This window comes from Maniola hyperantus, chromosome Z (genome assembly GCF_902806685.2).
Source record: "Maniola hyperantus chromosome Z, iAphHyp1.2, whole genome shotgun sequence".
Taxonomy (NCBI): domain Eukaryota; kingdom Metazoa; phylum Arthropoda; class Insecta; order Lepidoptera; family Nymphalidae; genus Maniola; species Maniola hyperantus.
The window spans coordinates 8,122,420-8,145,236 of record NC_048564.1 but is presented as its reverse complement, the minus strand read 5'-3'; the positions used below and the strand labels follow the sequence as shown (position 1 = coordinate 8,145,236).

The 22,817-nt window shown below is 34.6% G+C and overlaps 2 protein-coding genes across 8 annotated transcripts in view; both read left to right on the top strand.

Moving 5' to 3' along the window:
* Window positions 1-10,734, top strand: part of Ae2 (Anion exchanger 2) — a 46,689-nt gene extending 35,955 nt beyond the window's left edge. For 4 of the 6 annotated variants that reach the window (XM_034983587.2, XM_069509026.1, XM_069509028.1 and 1 more), the window contains 11 exons: window positions 731-853; window positions 1,901-2,621; window positions 2,711-2,892; window positions 3,133-3,362; window positions 3,604-3,767; window positions 4,647-4,804; window positions 4,926-5,173; window positions 5,527-5,741; window positions 6,147-6,355; window positions 6,801-6,971; window positions 8,115-10,734. In XM_034983587.2, coding sequence (XP_034839478.1) covers window positions 731-853; window positions 1,901-2,621; window positions 2,711-2,892; window positions 3,133-3,362; window positions 3,604-3,767; window positions 4,647-4,804; window positions 4,926-5,173; window positions 5,527-5,741; window positions 6,147-6,355; window positions 6,801-6,971; window positions 8,115-8,189 — 2,496 coding nt within the window. In that variant the 3' untranslated portion in view covers window positions 8,190-10,734. The remainder of the gene's footprint in view (window positions 1-730; window positions 854-1,900; window positions 2,622-2,710; window positions 2,893-3,132; window positions 3,363-3,603; window positions 3,768-4,646; window positions 4,805-4,925; window positions 5,174-5,526; window positions 5,742-6,146; window positions 6,356-6,800; window positions 6,972-8,114) is intronic. The other 2 variants (XM_034983588.2, XM_069509027.1) reach the window with 2 other exon arrangements.
* A 7,844-nt stretch (window positions 10,735-18,578) lies between these two features.
* Window positions 18,579-22,817, top strand: part of Abl (tyrosine-protein kinase Abl) — a 60,711-nt gene continuing 56,472 nt past the window's right edge. For both annotated transcript variants that reach the window (XM_034983586.2, XM_034983585.2), the window contains exon 1: window positions 18,579-18,976. In XM_034983586.2, coding sequence (XP_034839477.1) covers window positions 18,850-18,976 — 127 coding nt within the window. In that variant the 5' untranslated portion in view covers window positions 18,579-18,849. The remainder of the gene's footprint in view (window positions 18,977-22,817) is intronic.

Sequence of the window (22,817 nt, the reverse complement as noted above, 5' to 3'; positions counted from 1 at the left end):
TTGGTAGGGGTTTTCTTGGAACAATTATGTAATTGCATTCCATATTCTTTCACAATATGACTCAACAAAGAGTATGATCTTGAGTCTGCAATTTATCGATGCTGAATTCTGCTTCAAACCACCAAAGTCGCTCCTACACCTATAAAGCGAATCTTTCAGGCAAGCGCGCTTCAACCAAATATAAGTTAAGTTCCTAAGTTGAGTTGACTTACTTTTATTTATTTTTAATTTTTATTCAAGTATATTTACAAACACATTCTTAGCCGTGCTCCTTATCCAGCCGTTTTCTTACTCGTTGTTCCCACTTCTCAATTAAAAATGGCCTCTGATACTGCTGGAAGCTTTAAAGTGCTTGATAGAAGTTAGAATGGTGGTTTTTCCGCATCATACAGATTATGACAAACTAAACTTATCGGCCGGTACATGGCAGGTGAAACTGTCATCTTTTTGGGGTCATTTTTACCATGACGATATCTCATACATGGTATGAAACACTATTTGCGAACTGGAAAGTTTAAAATTTTATTTTTACCTCTTAACTGTATCACGGGCAAGTATAGTTTACCTCGGTAACAAAAATATATAGAACTTGATTACAAAATTTAAGCTTTCATCAAGCCTCCTCAAAATTCTCTACATACTCGGGTCAGAACCTAAAATGGGTTAGATAATATAAAGTCACATCTTAATAAATGTCAAGAATCGTTTGGTGACGTACTGTACTGTGCAGTCGCTGTGGATGGACGACGGCCCGGGAGGAGGTCCTGGCACGCGGGCCCGCTGTTCCGTGTGCTCTACCGGTGTCGGTGCCTGCCGCCGTCATAGCGCCCACATTCTTGTACGGAACACTCATGTGCGCGTGCTAACTGCTAACCAAAATCAATTTTTGCACGCAGTAGTACGATTGAACATCATTTATCATCTCACAAATATATCGTTGTTCTCATAGCCACCGTTTGCCTGATTAGAGGCGGCCATCTATAGCTGCGCACGGTTAGTTGCGCTACCCGTGTTTGCTTTTTATTGCGAATGTATATAGGCAGTATCATCCACTGCGCCCCAAGGCCCTATAACATTTCGAAATTCAAATGCACAATGTATCCGTGCATAGCATGCGCAGCAATAGAACGGCACCTTAAATGTATATACATATAGGTACGTATCGTATCTCGAACTCATAAATAATACGTCATTTTATTGATTTGCAAGAAACGCACCACATATTTGGAATTATAGCCATCGTTTGTTTTTGTAATTACCTAAATAAATGCTACAGTAGTCGAATGATTGATTTGTTTTCTTCACTCATTTTTAACGATTTTTAAACTTAAATTTTTCTACTTTCATTGTTCTAATACGTAGATACTTGAATAACATAATTTCCTTGGTCATTGATTTAAATTGCTGTTCGTCATATGTACCTACTCGTATCATTGCAAGAGATTTTTTCTTTGTCTTCGATCGGCAAGAAACACAATTGGTTCTACATCTTAAAATAAATTATCGTTCATTAACCACGTACTGAAATTAAAATTTAGGTTTATCCACACTTGTTCATTGTTATTTTAATAAATAAAGCATGATGTCAATAACATGCTTAACCACGAATGATTGCTACTTATTATAGGAGAATGAATGTTTATTTCTAATATGTTACAAAATCACAGACACAAATCCTAAATAGCTACTTAGTAATGAGAAATTTAGTTTAAAAATTAAAGTTGGCATCATATTAATAAGCATGTATATATATACTACATAGCTCTCATTTTTATTTTAACACAGAAACGTAATTTTAGCAGAAAAAAATAATGAGGTAAAAATGGGAAAAACAATTAATTATTATTACAGTTCTGATAAATACCTTGTTGTATGTTAATGTTGTATTTTATAAATACAGAATCTTGCGGATCAGAAGAGACGACGCAGCTCCTATGCACTACCACTTGACCGGCTTGATGCCCGCAAAAAGTCATCTGGAGCCGCATTGGATATGCGAGAAGTAGAATATTTGGCGACTAGTGCAGCAGTAGGATCACAGGAAGACGTAAAACGGGGTCACAATGATCCCATTATGAAACGTATTCCTGGCGACGCAGAGGCAACAACAGTGCTGGTCGGTGCTGTTGGCTTTCTCGATCAGCCAACTATTGCATTTGTCCGTCTCGCGCAGGGCATTTTCATGCCTTCTATCACGGAGGTTCCCATTCCTGTCCGTTTTATGTTCATTCTACTTGGACCCACCACGTCAGATCTCGACTACCATGAAGTTGGTCGCTCCATCTCTACGCTAATGGCCAATCCAGCATTCCATGCTATCGCTTACAAAGCGGACGATAGACGTGAGTTACTATCAGCAATAAACGAGTTCTTAGATGATTCTATTGTGTTGCCACCTGGTGATTGGGAACGCCAGGCTTTACTACCCTTTGAAGAACTAAGAGCTAAAAGTGAAATGATCAGAAAACGGAAACGTGATGCTCAACAACGTAAGCGAGAAGCTGATATGACAGCCGCTCCCCCCTTGGATGAAAAAAAGGCTCTTTTAGCTGCAGAGATAGGAGGTTTTCCAGAGAAGGAACCAGATGATCCTCTATCAAAAACTGGTCGTCTTTTCGGAGGTAGTTCATTTCTTATGCTTCCTAAACTATCTTATTTTTCACACTTTTCCTTTATTGATATAATAAGAAGTATTATATTATTATTTTAGGTGTCATCCGGGACATGAAGCGACGTTATCCCTATTACTTGTCTGATTTCCGAGATGCACTGAATGGGCAATGCGCTGCGGCGACACTTTTCATGTATTTTGCGGCCCTCTCATCTGCTATTACTTTTGGCGGCTTATTAGCCGAGAAAACGAGCAAACAAATTGGAATATCTGAAACTCTAGTAAGTTTTGCATAATAATATGACGAAGTTTTGAATATAAATAATTCTCCATAAAAATGGGAAAATATTTCTCTATTATCTTTTTACGGCTCAACCACTAAACAAATTTTGAGGAACTTTAGCACATAGAATATTATACTAAAGATATTTTTTATGACGAATAATCAAAGGTTCCAAGAGAAACACACTTTCGCTTTTATAATATGGTAGTATAGTCTTCTATATATAAATAAATTTCAGGTGTTCTCGTGCGTGGGTCACGTATTTTTTGCACTAGTTGCCGGCCAGCCTATGATGATTACGGGTGCTACTGGACCTCTGCTTCTTCTTGATGAATCGTTATTTGTCTTCTGCCGGTCGTATGGATTCCACTTTTTAGCTGCGAGGATGTATTGCGGCATATGGATGATTGTTATTGCTCTCTGCGTAGCTTCTATCGAAGGCAGTGTTGCCGTTAAGAAAATTACCAGGTCAGTGACAGTTTCAATTATAGGCTGAGATTTATATTTATACTTTGACTTTACTAAGTAACTTAAGTTTTAGTTAAAACATGAGAGATTTATGCCAGCAATATACCTTACTTTGCTTAAGTCTGAGCAAAGTCAAAGTGTGCTCTATAGATCTTAACCAGACAGACATGACGTGATTTAAATTATGACTTTTAAACTGTATTTCAATGTTATAGTGTTTTTTTATTATTTTCTTTACCAGGTTCACGGAAGATATATTCGCATTTTTAATATCTCTGATCTTCATATCGGAGCCTATTACTAATATTGTCAACGTGTATCGTGCTCATCCGCTGATCTATGATTATTGCCCGAATGTCACAAGTATATCAAATGATACAGAAGCATCGAATTTCACAATCACAGGTATTGATGTCTTTGGATTTAGTCATATAGGTATTTGTATAGGAATAATTAAATTGTTTCGATCCATTATAGTATGATATATTAAGTATGTAATATACCTACACAGCATCTTCGTCCATGTGAATTAAGCTATTTAAAATCCCATGATAATTTCTTTTAATTTTCCGGAATATCAAGTAAATATGTCATGATACAGGTCTTCAACTATATCCATACGAAAAATCAAGTAGATCCTTTGCTCTGCTACGGCATGACTAAAACATAAATATTTTTTTTTTTTTTAAAAGAATATTAGCCATATTAAATGACTAATATTCCCCTTTCCTCTCCAATTAAGCGTCAGGCTTGTGCTAGGAGTAGGTATGACAATAGTGCAACGGGCGGGATTTGAACCGTCGACCTTTCGGTTTTCAGTCCACTCCTATACCGGTTGAGCTATTGAGGCTCTGTACAAATAAGAGACACTTTTATAATTATATTATTAGCAGGATAGGGCTTTTCCGTCTTAGATTTGCTCAAAATGTAAAATCTTTGTTTTACTAAATTAAATACCTAAACAATTCTTTATTTTGGAATAAAAGAGCGACACAATATTACGAAACAAGAAAAATTTGTAAGCAACACACAGAAATCTAAATATATAAAAGGGAAAGGTGACTGACTGACTGATCTATCAACGCACAGGTCAAACTACTAGACGGATTGGGCTGAAATTTGGCATGCAGATAGCTATTATGACTTAGCCATCCGCTAAGAAAGGATTTTTGAAAATTTTACCCCTTAGGCGGTGAAATAGGGGTTTGAAATTTGTGTAGCGCGGTTGAAGCCGCGAGCATAAATGCTAGCTAGTCTTAAATATAATAAAATGTTTATTCTCAGGTAATGAGACGATTCTGGCTCAACCAATATCTCCGCCGCACGATATATTGTTACCACGACCGAACACAGCTCTATTTTGCACAATTCTGACTTTGTCTACCTTCATCATCGCCTACTACTTGCGCATATTCCGTAACGGCAAGTTCCTAGGACGTAGTGTGAGTTTAATTAGTTGGCATTCTGTATTATTTTTACTTTATATATAATTTGTATATTTAGGCATTTTTTATTTTATAATCAGGCTGTCCGGCAATTATTTAACTCACCAAATTTATTCAGGCTCGTCGTGCTCTAGGCGACTTCGGTGTGCCCATAGCAATTGTCTTGATGGTCGGAGTATCTAGCCTGGTTCCAGTTTGGACTGATAATTTACAAGTCCCAGATGGCCTAAACCCAACATCCGACCGTTCTTGGCTGGTGCCTCTAAATCCTGGCCTAGAGACGATCCCAATGTGGGCAGCCTTTGCCATGGCTTTACCAGCGTTCATGGTCTACATCATTGTCTTTATGGAGACTCATATCGCTGAGTAAGATTTTCTTTAGTATTATGAACATAAAAGAATAAATTATAAGACATAGAATCTATAAAAGAAAACTTGTTTATATTTTTATTTTTAAATGAATGATTGATTTGCACTTTCTGCCTACTAAATATTTGAAAAGCTGTTTAGATCATGAGTACTCATGTAGTAAAATTTTGATTATTTATTTAACAATAGTTTTCTAATAGTTTTTAATTTAAATGATAAAGTTACTATGCATTGCGAATTGGGCAGTTTTTTTGCAAGATACCTATGCGAATTGAATAAAAGCTACCTATTTCAACTTAAATTGTTTACGATTCGTATGTCTAGGTATAGATCAATGCGTTTAATTACAGACTTATCATTGATAAGCCTGAACGTCGGCTGAAGAAAGGCAGCGGATTCCACATGGATATCGTGGTGATGTCGCTAGTAAACGCGGTGTGTGGTATGTTCGGTGCGCCGTGGCAGTGCGTGGCGACAGTGCGATCGGTCAGCCATGTCTCTGCACTAACCGTCATGTCCACCACCCACGCTCCTGGTGACAAACCTCACATCGTCGAAGTTAAAGGTGAGTTTACGGTAATCACAAAATATCACAATATTCCGTGGATCACCGCGATTAAAGACTCATCGGCGATAAAACATTGGTCAGTTTAATACTTCAAAGTTAGCAAAATCAGCAAAAATTTTGTTTGCAATAGCAAAAAAGCTTTGTTGTACAAGATACACATATTTCAAATCGTGTGCTCTAAAACGTTTTGACCTGGTTCTCCCTCATCTTCAAACTATTTAAATGTCTGCACTACTACGTAGTCTTCCCACGTCGTTCAATAGTGGAAGATGGAAACTTAATGTAAGCGGAATTGTGATTATGTAAGCAAGTTGGTAGTAGGTAAAAGAACAAAAATAGGAAATTAAAAAATAATGTCCAATGATTTGAGAGATTACTTATTTTATGTTTTTTATTCAACAGAACAACGCTTGACTGGTCTCTTGGTCGCTCTACTTGTGGGAATTTCTGTGCTGGCATCCCGTTGGCTGAGATTGGTGCCGATGGCTGTGCTATTTGGTGTTTTCCTGTACATGGGTATCTCGGCTCTTGGTGGTATACAATTTTGGGACAGATTCATCTTACTGCTAAAGCCTGTGAAACATCACCCTCAAATACCATATGTCCGAAGGGTAAGTGATTGTTAGATTTATTAAATAAATAAATAAATCTCTTTACTTGCAAAAATACAATATTCACATGATTAAATTGGCCTCTAGGTACCAAAAAAGTATAAAGTGTGTTACGGGAGTTAGTGTCTTCTTCATTACAAGAAGGTATCTTCTATAGATAGCTGCTATTTCACTTCTATCTGCTATTACAATTTCCCGAGCCGAGCCGCATGCAAATTCATTTTATTTATTTAAAAAAATTGAGCGAATTTATTTTATTTTACACGATTTTTTTACTAACTTGTCAACCACTCTTATAGCGATATATGAATAATGTATACATTTACTTAGAAAAAAACGGAAACTTCTGTTATATTTAGCCCTAGTTGCATTACTTTCTAGATTTATGTAACTATAGGTAGGTAATGTTTTATTTAACCATCTACCTACTTCTTTTCCTCATCAGGTTCCAACAATGAAGATGCATCTCTACACATTGATTCAATTTGCTGGGATTTGCCTTCTTTACGGTATCAAGTCTTCGCAGTTCTCACTGGCTCTTCCGTTCTTCTTGGTGCTCATGGTACCCCTGCGTATGGCTATTGCTTACATCTTTACACCATTGCAATTACGAGCGGTATGTACTTGAACAAGTAATCTTAGAATAATACATAAGCCATTTTTTAAATAAAATTGTTTTAAAATGAGTAGTAGAGATGAAATGTTTTGTAATGAGAGAGGAGTAAGTAGGTATGTCGATTTTTAGTGTTTTTTTTAGATAAGTAGGTGGGGTGCAATAATCATGAATAGATTTCCACTGTTATCTTTATATGAATTCTTTGTTGTGTCCTATTTAAGATTCTCAAAATGGGTTCAGAAGTTTTCAATAAACATATACCTACTTTGAAATCATTTCAGACAAAGGCTGCGATTACATCTGTAAGTTTTACTCACGTAAGTTGCTTACAGCAAGTTCACTATTGTGAACAAATAAGTAGTTTATCGTATAGTTCGTAAAAAATGACTCCTCACGCTCCATTTTAACTCTATATGTCAACTGTCCCGTCAAAGGACGATTCACTTTTAACTTAAGGATTAAAATCGTACTTTCGACATGAAATTTGACACAAAAAGGTAAAATGGCGCGTAAGGAGTTAAATTTTACGCGTTATAATAATAGTCTTACAACTTACGTGAGTAAAACTTACAAGTGTAATCACGGCCTTAGTCAAACACCATATTTTGTCAAGTCACGATACTTATTCCATTTCGTATAGACATTATTAGCTTTTATAAGTAAATTGTCTCATGTCTACGTTTGTAGAGGTATTGCATATCCATACTAATATTATAAATGCGAAAGTATGTCTGTCTGTCTGTCTGCTAGCTTTTCACGATCCATCCGTTCAACCGATTTTGGCGAAATTTGATATAGAGATAGCTCGCATCCCGGGTAAGGACATAGGCTGCTTTTATCCCGGAAAATCAAAGAGATCCCACGAGATTTTTAAAAATCTAAATCCACGCGAATGAAGTCGCGGGCATCACCTAATAATATATTAAGATATTTCGTCATAAGAAAAATTTATTTATAAGTACCAGTGATGTGATAATTCTATGATAAGAACGTAGGGATGTAGTAAGATCATTAGCAATTTGACGAAAGCGTCTGATGATGCAACGAGTTAGCTTTTAAAATAATTTTGTGCTATAAATAAGTCGAACTTATACAATAGCGCTGTGTTTAGTTTGTACTTATGTAATATCTTTTTTTTTACAGTTGGACGGTGCCCAAAAAGATATTGACAAAGATGACGAACCAGATTTTTATGAAGAAGCGCCACTGCCTGGATAGTGGCGAACCAATCGTTATAGGCTCTCTGTATATCCATGGAGAGTTTGTACGATATAAAATCACTATGACGAACAATACTTAGGACTATAATTACTGCATAGTGACCTAGGTTTACTTGTATATTGTCTTAACTTAAGGGAACTATGATATTGTGCAATTTATTGAATTTTAAAAGTAGATTTTTATGAAGCGCGACTGCCTGGATAGTGGCAAATCAGTCGTTATAGGCTCTCTACATATCCATGGAGAGTTTGTACGGTATAAAACCACTATGACGAAAAATAGTAGGACTATAATTACTGAATAGTGACTTAGGTATACTCGTATATATGTCTTAACCCAAGGGAACTATGACATTGCGTAATTAATTGAATTTTAAACGTAAGTAGATTTTTTAAAATTACAACACTGAAATACTTACACAACCATTTAAAATAATTATGATAAGCTAAAATATTTTAAAGTCTGATCTTTTGATAGCCCGGTTATGACGTCTGCCTTCTATTCGGGAGATCGGAGTTCGATTCTGGGTATGCACCTCTAACTTTTCGAAGCTGTGTGCTTTTTACTTTTAAGCAATTAAGTATAATATACCATAATATAATATAATATACCTACTCTCCTGCTTCTCCATAATATTTCAAAGGTGTGTAAAGTCTAAACTCTCCTCATTCAGAGAGGAGATCCATTCTCAGTGGTGGGCCGAAAATAGAGTAATCATTATGATGATGATTTTAATAGTCATCTTGTGATATTCTTTTATAATGGTACCTACCTATATTTTACGAGCTATCTCCTGAGGTGGTAATTAAAGATGCAATCTAAGATAGGAACGGGCTAACTTGGAAGGGGAATGACAGTTATAATAATTTAAACCCATACCCATCTTCGGTTTTTGCGTGGCATCCGTATCGTAATGCTTAATCACTGTGCGGTTTTTCTGGTAGTCTGACAGTAGCGGTCGAAGTCTACCACTAGATCAGACCATACACAATAATACTGAAATTATAAATTTCCAAATTGCCCTACCCGGGAACGGAACCTTTGTAGAATCAATGCGCTCAGGAGGTAGTGAAAATACTTATTAAGAAAGTGAGTATGTGATAAATAAACGAATTGTCCATTTTCTAAAATATAATAGGTAGGTAATATTACTATCAAATAGTTAATATGAAAATTGATTTAGTCATCAATCATATATCAAAATATATATCAGATATAACGCGTTAAATATAACTCTTCACACGCCATTTTAACTTTTTGTGTCAAAATTCATGTCAAAAGTACGATTTTAGTACGAGTTTAGTTTAGATAAAGGTGAACATATTTTTGGCATGACGGTAGGGTTAAAATGGCGTGTGAGGAGTCATTTTGTACGGATTATACATTTATTTGTTGTTTGTGGTACAGAAATTTATGCTTATTATTTAAATATTTTTGTGGTAAGACGATCAGTAATTAATTCATTTATGTATCTACTTAGTTTGATTTGTCTGTAGGCTCAAGATTCATCGACGAAATGTAGGTATAGTCCGTACAAAATGACTTCTCACGCCCCATTTTAACTCTATGAGTAATTTTTTTTACTAATTATTACTTAGATTCGATGGCAATTTGCTTTAGGCAACTGCTTTAGGAAGGTTGGTACCTACCTAGTACCTACTTGGGTACTTTTTCTTCCAGCTGGTCATTTTTAAACCGGAGCCGAAATAATAGGTAGTCCTTTATCTTCTTGACTTCATTATAATATTCTCTACATCGATAGTGTATGTTTATAATTTAAATATTTATTACTCTATTGCTCAAACTAAAAATCTTTAAAAAAAGATATTAGATAAGATTAAACAAAATAAATACTAAGATTATCTTAGAAAGTGCCGGAGGTACTTAAATCTTAAGTGTTGCTATTCTGTCCAAAAATGTGTCTTAATTTTATAGGTGGTCAAAATTAATAATAATTAATTAATATGTAAGTGTAAGTCCCACAAATTGCTATTGCGCTGGAACCATGTCTCATTAACATCGAAATGAAGTCATTTGACGTATAGTTAAGTAAAAATATACCATCAGCTCGAAACTTCAGTCTAGTGCTGACGTCACTAAAATGGCGGCCACACGCATTAGCAATTTGCGGGGCTTATAACGTCTGACCAGACATTTAACAAACTTGCTCTGAGGGAGCCAATTATGGTCTATGGTCACTCAGTATAGTTCTCTTCTTCAACGTCTCCCCTTTTCAATGTTATAGTTTATCGCACTCGGGGGAATAACTTAAGTATCTATCAGTGAAAGAATTTTCAGAATCAGATGTTCCGGAGATTAGGTACCCCCTACATACGAACTCACAAACTACTTAACGATACCTCATTATTATTATTAATAAAGAAGATTACTAAGGCACAGATAGAGACCATTGAATATGCTCTCATCTTATTAGGTACCATGTGATTAATAAGCTCGAGTTCAAGACAAAGTTTTGTTACTCATGTGTGAATGGCTAGATAGCATTATTATTTTTCTGTCTGTTCACGAAAATATGTACGTAGGACCGATATAATATATTATAAGTATATATATATATATATAAATATATATATATATATATATATATATATATATATATATATATATATATTTATATATATATATATATATATATATATATATATATTTATATATATATATATATATATATATATATAAATATAGAATAAGTTGAAATTTATAGGGTAAAGTATGTGCTGTGACATTAACAGTAATTGGAGTGTGATAAAAACTAGATATTAATGATAATATACTTATTCCTACGTAGCTACCTAACATTAAATGTAGGTAGCCAGACTGGAACTATGGTATACATTTTAAAGATACATAATTATTAAATAATGTACTTCCTTAGAAAATAAGTATTGTCAAGGTATTGTTATATTAGTATCGATAGGATAGTAAGTTAATTTCATCTGATGGTACTTTTACTGACATACCTTACTGAGATACCTACCTAACCTAGGTAACTACCTATCTACTTTCATAGTGAAATACATGTTATATTTAAATATTATAGAAAAAATGTCGTCCCAGTAAATGTACCTTTATACATATTGTATTTGTCTTAATTACCGTTTTATCAATATTCTAAATTATGCAGCCATAGTAGATAAAAGAAAACCTACTTATTTGAGTCATTCTTCGAACGAGTAGGTACGCTTCAGAAAGGTTTTAGAATATGGAATTGATGATATTCAATAGCTATAAGAAAATAAAAGACGCAAACAAAACTAATTGATCAGTATTTATGATTAATTATTAGGTACGAGTGTAAGTAATTATAAGTAGTATTAAAATTATATCTAAATATAAATAGGTAATAGAACCTAACTATGTAGGTAGGTGTTGGTAACAGTAGGAAGATATACCTACCTACGTATTGCTTAAAGCCAATAAATTTATACATATTATTATTTATGTATTAGTTAGATATTAGATACTGTATTAATATACCTAAAATCATTAATTTATTAATGATAGAAATATCCGAAGGCATATCCTACCTATTTAATATAATATGTCCGGGTGCCTGAGTTTTGCTTCTGGTGGTGATTTCGCTCCATTTGAATACCATGTACCTACCTACCTATCTATTAAGTATTTGATGTTTTGAGGTGACAGGCAATTTAACAAATAAATTATTACTAATCGAAAATTTTACCTTAGGTATAATTACGCAACTATTTATTATTTTGCAACTATTAATTATTATTGATGCTTCATCGATGCATCTTCAAAAGGTATTCCAATTATGAACCAACCTGGTGCTTCGGTTGTATCCATGTTATAGTCCAAAGCCGAAACGCCGGCACATTGTGATTAGTCTAGGCAATCATCAGAAATGCCGAGAGCGCTTAGTCTAAAGCCAAAACTACGGCTACTGCCTTATGAGTTTTTAAGCCAGTCCAGAAGTATCTTAATTCCTAGTCACCTATCAGTTTTACCAATTCGGCTCTGGACTACGTATGGAATAATTAGGTAGATATGAGTTGAGTTAATTTTATAATTAATTTTGAATTGTGTTTTGAAGTGCGAAGAAAAGTGGCAGCATTCCGGCTTTGGACTATGTATAACATTTAAATAAATCTCTAAATATGTATGTATTGCACTAAGTCAAATAAATTGACACATCTTAATGTTATGCTATCATTATCCATATCCACATAATGAAAAAGATTTCTAACAATTTTAGAACTGTTAATTTAGTTAGACTTTGTACATCCGAATTAGCACCATTTAACCTACTAAGTCCGACCTTATTAAATTAAGACAATTGCCAAAGCGTAGGTGCCAAAGAAATACTAGGTGTGTTTAGAATATAATTGATTCCGAAAATAAAATAAATAGGTAAGTAAAAACATGATCCGCACGTGTTATCTATTTAAATATAAATAGGTTGTACAAAAATAACTATTAAAAGGTAATTAGTAAAATTATGAAAAAGATAGAGATATGCTGATGTGTAGAATATCAATAAAGGCGGACAGGACAATATAGGGCTTTTAGTTATTAACAATAAAATTAGATAGGTGTATGCGAATAAATTACTATGGTTACCAACAGGACAGCAAAGTTTTATTATTTAAATAATTATTTATTTACATTATACATAATATAGAGAGGTACCAGTCTACCTACATAAAATAATAAATGTTTTTAAATCTTACTGTAGATTTAGGAATATTTATGTTGCTTGACACATCAAAATTATTGAAATATCATATTGAATTATATCAATATTGAATTATAGAGCACTTTCAAATTAGCGGCAAAGTGCCGTGCGTAGGCAGCAACGAGGTCTCAGCGCTGCAGCCGCTCTACCCTCGCGCGGCACTCTGCAGTTAATTTGAAGGCACCCTAATGTAATAGGCTAGTTGACACTTTTTTTAAGTAGGTCTTAAATGGTTAATATTTGTCCTATTAGATCAAAAAAATTAACACTATATTTTTTGGCGCCCTAAAAACCGTAAAACTTTAATTTAAAAATATATTTTTCTTAGACAGGTGAAAACACTGTCGGCCATGTTTGGCCGATAGATTATCTGTGCTCTGACGTCATGCATTTGTAAACAACAGCATAACCTCCCAAAGTTTAATAAACATGACTTTTATACTAGTTTACATGAAAAATATAGTAATTATCGTTATTGTATCATCTGAGAATCTTTAAAACGCATCGATAAAGACCACAGGAAAGTTGTGGATTAGAGTGCCCAGTGAAATAAATATACGTAACACGCGAAGACTTGCTTAAAGGGATCCTATATGACTAACTACCAAATTTATTTTTGCAAAGATCACTTTGTTGTAAGTCTTACTTAATAACTTATTCAATTTATAAAGAGAAAACGATATTTTTTTACGTTTACTATGAGTTTTTAGAAATATATAAAAACTAGCTTATGCTCGTGACTTCGCCCGCGTGGACTTCATAAATTTTAAACCCCCATTTAACCCACTCAGGGGTGGAATTTCAAAAAATCCTTTCCTAGTGGATACCTTCTCTTTACCTACAAAGAACACACCCACCAAATTTCATGTATCTAGGACCAGCTGTTTAGATGTTTAGGCTGTGCGTTGATATATAAGTTAGTCAGGACTTGAAATTTTATATATATGGATACTACGTTAGTCCCCGCGTGACATAGGGATGACATTTCTTTGTTTACATATTTAATGACGTCACATCATGGCTGACAGCGTTTTCTGCGTTTCAAATAAAAATAAAAACTGTATTTTTTTAAATTGGATTTATATATCCATCCTGCGTTTTTAATAATTGTTATTGATATATTTCGTTGTCTTAAGCAAAATACTATAATAAATAATCATTTATTGGACGAAATTAGATATGAGTCAAGTAGCCTATTGTAATATTATTATATTTAAATGATTTATATAAATATAACATTCCCAGGGTCAATTACCTAGTATTAAAGATCCATAGTGTTATGATCGTACATTAGTCATTATAATATACCTAGTTTAGTCATACACACGCGAAAAAACATTTTTAATATGGGTATTTGCTCGGAAAGTGATATTAATTAACTAAGTCACATCCTCGTCTGCGGCCATTGAATTATAATGTACTAACGTCTGCGGCTCGGGTATAAAGATTTTTCCCTATTTTGTAGATTATTAGACTATAATAATCTCGCGTTTTGTGCTCTAGTAATACAAAATATTCTATGAGGCTGTACTGTCCAATCCTTTTGGCAGATATGCACTAAATGAATTGTTCAGTATTTAGATTCGGTAGTGTAAATATATCCTACTAAGGTTTTTTTCGATAAATCCGTATCAGTGCTCAATAATAATTTTTTGTAAAAGTCACGCTAACAAATATGGAAAATGTTTAAAATGGCCCAAATGGCTCTACTGCACTGCATATTGTAACGTGCGATCAGATCATCCTACCTGTATAAAAATATATACAAGCAGAAGATAGGTAGGTATGTTCAATAAATAAATTCTCTTTTATTTTAAAGAATTCATCATAATTTGTGGTTCTATTTTTTTTTACTATAACTTTTTTATTGTTCATTCATTGAAAGGTGTAACAATAATGGGTCTAGTGTAAGTTTTTTTCTGGACACCATTCTGAAAGTTTTGAAACTTTGCAATATTGAAGGAAAGGATCTACTAATTCATCATACCAACAACATACAATGTTTGAATTTTGTATGCGATGATCTCGAAAACTTGGGGCATTAGGGATAAAATGGATCTTTTTAATTTTGGTTCAGGTAATCTTTCCATAGATCCATCAGAACACGAGATATTTAGCTAAATAATAAAAACAAAGCACCCACCCATCATGTTGTTGTTTTGTCACCTATAAGAGGAATGCCTTCACCCGTTTAGACTTCTGGCGTTGATAAACAATTTTTGATAAGTAGGTACATCCAAAACATTTAGGTATCTACCTCCCACCTTCTGGTGGTCTGGTGAATAAAAAGGCACCTTTTTTACATACCTCCCATCTTTTCCACTCACCTACAATTCATCAGGACTTTTAGTAGATCCTAATACCTACCTACTGTCAAAGTTTCAAAACTTTCTTCATTATCTACAAATACTTAATAGATAATGTTACCCGTAGGTATTACCTATGTCCTAAAATGAACAAAAATCTGCTTTTAAATTGTCTAATTATCAAATAAATACACGTAGGTACAAATAAATATTAGGAATATTATAATTTAATAATATTAGAAAGTACTTACTTTACATAAGTTCCTTGTTTTATTTATTGTTGTTTTAGTTAGTTCTTACTAGGTAGAGCTGTAGGAATAATGATTGAATTCTTGTAATAAGAGAATGCCCAAAAATGACCAGCGCCGATTAATATAATTATAGTAATGCACAGTAAGTAGGTATGACTACCTAATCTGTTTCTTGCAAGTTCGTTCGTGTGGTTAACTACTGCTGGAGTCTGCTACTAACGTATAGACGTGTGTCGTAACTAGCATAGCTGATAGCTGTTTAGACGCACAACGCCAAAAACGTAAAATGTAAAACGGTACGCAGACTGCCAAATTTACATAATACCTACATAGCATAGAGGCTAAATGCCAAATCGAGTAACGCCAAAGCGCATACACACTAAAATAGTTATGTTACTTAGTAAAATGAACAAAAAACATGACCTAACGTAATAACAATTTTAAATTTGGCATTTTGCGTTTTTGGCGTTGTGCGTCTAAATGAGCACAAATAATTTTAGGTCTGTATAATATTATTATGGGAATTTGACCTCAAACGGTTAAATCGTACAGAGGTTTAGAATCCCTAAAGAGACCAACGATTATTATTAGGTATTGTACTAAAGATAGCGTATAAATAGGTTACAAATAGTTTCTCATTAAATGAACTACTTAGCCACCGAGAGGCAACAACGTTGTAACTTAATTATCTTTTGTATTGTTGTAAAAAAATGAGTGCAAGAGATTGAAGATGTAGATATAGGCACAATTTTATTAGTCTTCTCTTTTACCAAGATAATAATACAAACCGGCAAAAGACCAGTGTCATACCTTAGAGCTCCTAGTACTATAAATTTCCCTTACCCCCTATTTAGGTATAGGTGGGTAGGCTTATTAATGTGTGCGACTATGGAGTAACCAGAACGAAACACAAAACTCATACAAAATATAAATGTGTGCCGTACTTTGGAGATACTAAAAATAAACCGATAACTTATTTGTTGGTATACCTATACTTAATACTAGCTGACCCGACGAACTTCGTACCGCCTCAGTCGATTTTTTAATTTTTTTTCAATACTTTAAATTTTTCTCTCCGTAACAACCATCCTCGTACTTCAAGGAATATTATCAAAAAGAATTACCGAAATCGGTTCAGCTGATCTCGAGATATGCGATCAGCAACACATTATTTTTGTATATAGAAAAAAGATGTAGGTATAAATTATTTTAATCAACGCTGGGTTTTATTCTATGAATTTTGGGCACTGTCCTTTGTTATTTTTTGTTATAAATTTGTTAAGGCGCAATAATATAATATTGGAAAAAAATATTTGTTTTATTCAGAAATAGTATCGATTATGAAGTATCGTTGCGCAATTTTTTTAATTTTTATAGTTCGCATCTATAATAATACTAGCTTATGCTAGCGACTTCGTCCGCGCGGACTACACAAATTTCAAACCCCTATTTCCCCCCCTAGGGCTTGAATTTACAAAAATCCTTTCTTAGCGGATGCCTACGTCATAATAGCTATCTGCCAATTGCAATCTGCGTCTCAAATTTCAGCCTGATCCGTCCAATAGTTTGAGCTGTGCGTTTGATATATCAGCAGTCAGTCACCTTTTTCTTTTATATATTTACATTAGTACGGATAATATTAGTGTGGATGGATGAGGTAACAACATTTTTCATTGTTTATTCATTGAAAGCTATTATTTAGAATTATTGGCTTTAGTTTGCTTCTTGAGTTCCGTACCCGAAGCAAAGATAATATATTAAACAAGTATATATTATCTTTGCCCGAAGGGTGCCAACGAGACCCTATTACTACACCTCCGCTGTCCGTCCGCCCCGCCCGTCCGTCCGTCTGTCTGCCCACGGGCTGTATCTCGAGTTAAGTTAATGTTGTTATCCACAATTATCATTATTATTAAGAGTTCGATTTAAAAAAACATCTACGACTTTCTTTACATCTTTGTTTTTTGTATTGCAAATAATTTTTAAGTCTATCTAAGCTCTTGGACAGTCTTGGACTCATTTGGACGTACTAATTTAATCAATTTAATATTCCACATAGGTAGGTAGGTACATAATTTACGCAAAAGTTTTTTAATGGCATTCTAAAAACTCCTGCTACTGTGTCAATGTTACCCGTATTTAATATAATGACAGTTGGCATTCAGGCTCAGAAAACAAGTACCCGGAGCCGTACAACAAGTTACAAGAAAATAATTTATTCTTTAGCCGTAGATAGAGTAATAAGGGTAGATACATGAACGTTTGCTTTCTCATTCATCCTAAAAAGAGAGCACAGATAAAGTTACTAATGTGATAAACAGAGACGCAGCTAACCTATTTTTTGTCCCTTATTGTGTAACTGGTTTTTTTCAAGAATACATACAAGGAATGCAACTTAAGTTGCAAAACAAACTTTGAGAATTCGTGGCGTAACTAATTGTATTTCTCATTAGTTATTTACTTGTTTTCACACAAAAAACGTTTAAAATACAAATATTGTTGATCGGTTAATACAAATATTGACTACTAAACAATGGTAATAATTGTCGTGTTATTCATCGTTACGTCGTGCTATCGCTATCTCATACGCGGTTACACAGTACTTCAATCTACCTTTATTACTCTATCTACGGTGAAAACGCTTACTCACGAATCTAGTACCTATAGATTCGTGCGCTTACTTAAAATTAAAATTAAGTCGCTAGTGACAAACTAGTCAAATCAGTGACTTTTTATCAAAAGTCAACATATATATGAAATCATAAAATACCAAAGAATTTTTATGTACATGGATTATTACCTCTGGATGGAAATAGTGGAATGTGACGTCACATCATAATGACGTACCACTTTTTTAGTTTAATCGCTAAATTAAAATGGTTGTTACACTTAAAACTAATAAAGGACGTGGATTTCACGTATTTTGGAAGACCCTCTATTTAATAATCACCGGGAATTAATTTGTTATTGAAATCCAAGTCATTAACTAGTTAAACAACTTAATGCGTGTAAAGTAGGCTTAAAACATAGATCTGTGCTTCTATCATTTCTCTGGTTAACTCTTATGCTCTATGAGTTAACTAGTCTGTGTTTACTGTCTGTGGCAGTCACACATAATGGCGGAGGTTGTGTTTTTTATATCACTAAATTCAATCCGGTAATGTTTTTTTCTTAAATGGTTGAATCCGGTCGTATACGTTAGTTTGATTAGTTAGGCTTTGCTTTACTTCGTAATTGACTTTAAAAAACTGGAATAGTGAGGATTTTATTGAGGATGGACTATGTGTACGTTGTGGTATCGATAGACTTATTGAATTAGTGTCTGGGCGAGGAGTCGTTCGCCGGTGTCGAAGCCGAGAGGGTGGCGGCGGTGACAGCACAAGATGGGGGCTCAGCAGGCGAAGGAGCGCGGCACGGCGAGCGGCGCGTCCATGCGCTCGGCGAGGAACAAGCCTCGGGTGCCCAAAGACCCCCGCATGCTCGGCTCGAACATATTCACTGAACACAGCGGTGAGTCATCTTTATTTTGTTACAGTGTTTCTCCATCTTCATATTTGAATCTGGAGCCCAGTCAATGTGATGTACTAAATACAAATCATATTACTTAATATAGTGTCTGATTGATTCTTTGTCTTGTCAGTGATTTCTTTACATCTCATTCTATTAACTAAATCTTAAGTGCATTTAACTGTATTATGCACTTGAAATCAATAGAACTAGATCCATGTTTAAATCTTACCATAGAAGTAAAAAAAATGCTTAAATCAAACAAGAAATATCTTTGACTATGGCCATATTCATTGAACTTCCTCTGTCCTGTTAGCTGTACTACCTAACTGTATTATTGTCATTTAAGAGCTGTTGTTGATGTTCCAAGTGACTACCATTTAGCATTGTTAGCCAATTTCTGGGTATGTAAGCTTTTAATATGTACACAATACTATAGCCAAGAAGTACTTTAATAATATTAAAACACTAATTCAAGCTAGTGTTTAGGTTACTGTAGTTTTTTATGTGATACTAGCTTATGCTCGCGACTTCGTCCGCGCGGACTTCACAAATTTCAAACCCTGTTTTCACCCCTCCCCTAGGGGTTGAATTTTCAGAAATCCTTTCTTAGCAGATGGCTATGTCATAATAGCTTTCTGCATGCCAAATTTCAGCCTGATCCATCCAGTAGCTTGAGCTGTGCGTTGATAGATTAGTCAGTCAATCACCTTTTCCTTTTATATATTTAGAAGATATAAGTAATAAATAAGCTTATGCTCTTAAATTGCTTTAAGTAAGTAATTCAAAGACAATTATAGAAATTGTATCATAATAATAACAGAAATACTTTTAAGGTAGTACTTTGGTAAACATTAAATATATCTCATGGGAAGTATTAGATACAATACTTTGTATAACCTAATGCCTGAATACTAAAGCTTTTTAAGGATAATTTAATGTTAAAATAGTAAACAGTACAAAATAAATAGTACATACACAATTTTAAAAGTGGTCCACACAGTGTTTTGAACTCTCTTTTAAATTATAAATCATAAATCCTTCATTTTGCTAGAATACATGTAACAATGGTAGTAAAATATTTAAGGTAAATAAGTATCAATGTAATCGGCCATTTCTGGCATGCTAAATTGGTCTTATTATCACTTCAACTTGTTGGTTTGTCCTTCAATCGCGTCACTTCTTCTTCTTCTTCTTCGCTCTGGGCTGGTTTCCGCACTTAAACGTTTCCGTCTGTTGTGCGTGCATTGCCCCTCCCCGCTGAAGTCTTCACTCCAGCCATCCAAGCTCACTCCAGAAGCCGAGTAGACCGCCCAGGTTGCCGAGGGCTTCATGGAATGAGGTCGGGGAACCCAAATGGCGTTCGCGTTGTTCTGCTACGCCCGTGCACTCTAGGACCACGTGCGTCGGTGTTTCGTCGACCTCCATGCATGCCCTGCACAAAGGACTGTCGGTGACACCTATAACGAAAAGGTGTTTGTTTAGTGGGCTATGCCCTGTTATGAGTCCCACCACCTTCCTAAGTTTACCTCTGTCCAGGCGGAGTAGTTTGTTAGTTTGCCGTTTGTCTATGTTGGGGAAAGCCTCTTTGGCTTGCCTGCAGTCTGTTGTGTTCGCCCATAGTTGGGAATGCTCTTTTTGTGTTAGTTCATGCAACCAGGTTTTATACTCACTGAAGGGTATGGGAACAATAGGTTCTGGCCCGATCACCTTCAATGTCGTAGCCTTTCGTGCTAGTGCGTCGGCCGCCTCGTTTCCCTGGTCTCCATCGTGTCCTTTGACCCGCGCTTTGAATCGCGTCACAACGGTGCAACAGATTGACGTGATTTTTTGCATGGGTATAGATAACACCTGGAGAGTGACATAGGCTACTTTTTATCCCGGAAAATCAAAGAGTTCCCACGGGATTTTTAAAAAACCTAATTCCACACGGAAGAAGTTGCAGTTGCTAGTAGTATTATATTGTTTGTGGAACTTTACATGATAATTGATAAGAGTAGATAAGTATAAACGTTATAGTAGTTAAGTCCAATGGTACATACATAGTTTTCTGCACTAGCATTTCTATCGAGAGGCAAGTTAACAGAAATCTGAAGTGATTTCTAAAACTTGTCTTCAAGTTGCCAAAACAATGTTTTTTAGAAAAACACTTAAATATAAAAGAGAAAACCATTTGATTTGATTATTATTAATTATGTACAGTACAGCTCAATTGCTGGGTCAAGAAACTCCTAGAGAGAGAACCAGCGCGTGCCAGACCTTCGTTATTTTATAAAACAACGAAGGTCTGGCACGTGATCCCTAACACTGGGAGGAACGTTTGTTTGAATCATGGTTGCTTTGGGAGATACCAGGCAATAAAGGTGTAAAAATCTTACATCAAAGTATAAAACAACACATACAAAGTGACAAAAAAGTGACATAAAAAATTAGACTTTATACTATGACGTACAACTTTCTACACCTTTATTACCACTAAAGCCACCATGATCCAAACAAACATCCAAACACACATTCGTCATGTTGCAGACAATATGCAGAGAAACTTTCAGCTTTTATAAATTAACGAAAGTCTGGCACACGCTGGCTTTAAGTCCATCAGGTTTTTACATATGCATCTTTTTACAAAATCCTGTAAACTGTTCTTGCTAGATATTTTTGGTAAATAGTATTATAAGTAGTTGCAATCAACCTCTTATAAGAAATTTAGAATAGGCATAGCATAAGCAATAATTTGTCACCATTTTTAGGGTTCCGTACCTCAAAAGGAAAAACGGAACCCTTATAGGATCACTTTGTTGTCTGTCTACCTGTCCCTCTGTCTGTCAAGAAACCTACAGGGTACTTCCCGTTGACCTAGAATCATGAAATTTGGCAGGTAGGTAGATCTTATAGCTGACATTTGGGGAAAAATCTGAAAACCGTGAATTTAGGGTTAGATCACACAAAAAAATTAAATTGTGGTCATGAACTAATAATTAGTATTTTCAACTTTGGAAGTGAGTGACTATATCAAGTGGGGTATCATATGAAAGGTCTTCACCTGTACATTCTATCTACAGATTTTTATGCATCATAGTTTTTGAATTGTCGTGCAAAATGTCGAAAAAATACGGAAATAGTACGGAACCCTCATTGCGCGAGCCTAACTCGCACTTGGCCGGTTTTTGTCATATTATTAGCTTATGCACGCGACTTCGTCTACGTGGACTTTACAAATTTCAAACCCCTATTTCACCCCCTTAGGGGATGAATTTTCAAAAATCCTTTCTTAGCTGATGCCTCATAATAGTTATCTGCATGCCAAATTTCAGCCTGATCCATTCAGTAGTTTGAGCTGTGCGTTGATAAGTCATTCAGTCAGTCACCTTTTCATTTTATATATTTAGGATTTTCCAGATTTCACTTCAATACAATATTGTTCAGCTTTGCGAATTATTATGATAAAAATTAAATTCATACTTACTTACTTACTTAGTGTGTCTGTCTGTCCACTTTTCTCAATCCATCTGTTTAACCAATGTGATGTAATTTAAATACCAAATTCAAGTATGTATACAGTTATCTTGTAAACCGGTGACAGACAAATGGGTTACTTTTTATTTTGGAAAATTAAAGAGTTCCCATCAAATTTTTAAAAAATTACTTAGATTCACGCGGAGCCGCCGCTAGCATCATCTAGTTATCATAATATATGGAGTATTCTGTTGGGAACTCATCAGATTATTAACATCAATTGGCAAAATATTTATACTTGCACCACAATTTCTTTTCTGAATTGTAGAGGAATTAGGAACAGTAATTATAAGCTTCTCATTTATTATTATATTATAATTAAAGAAAT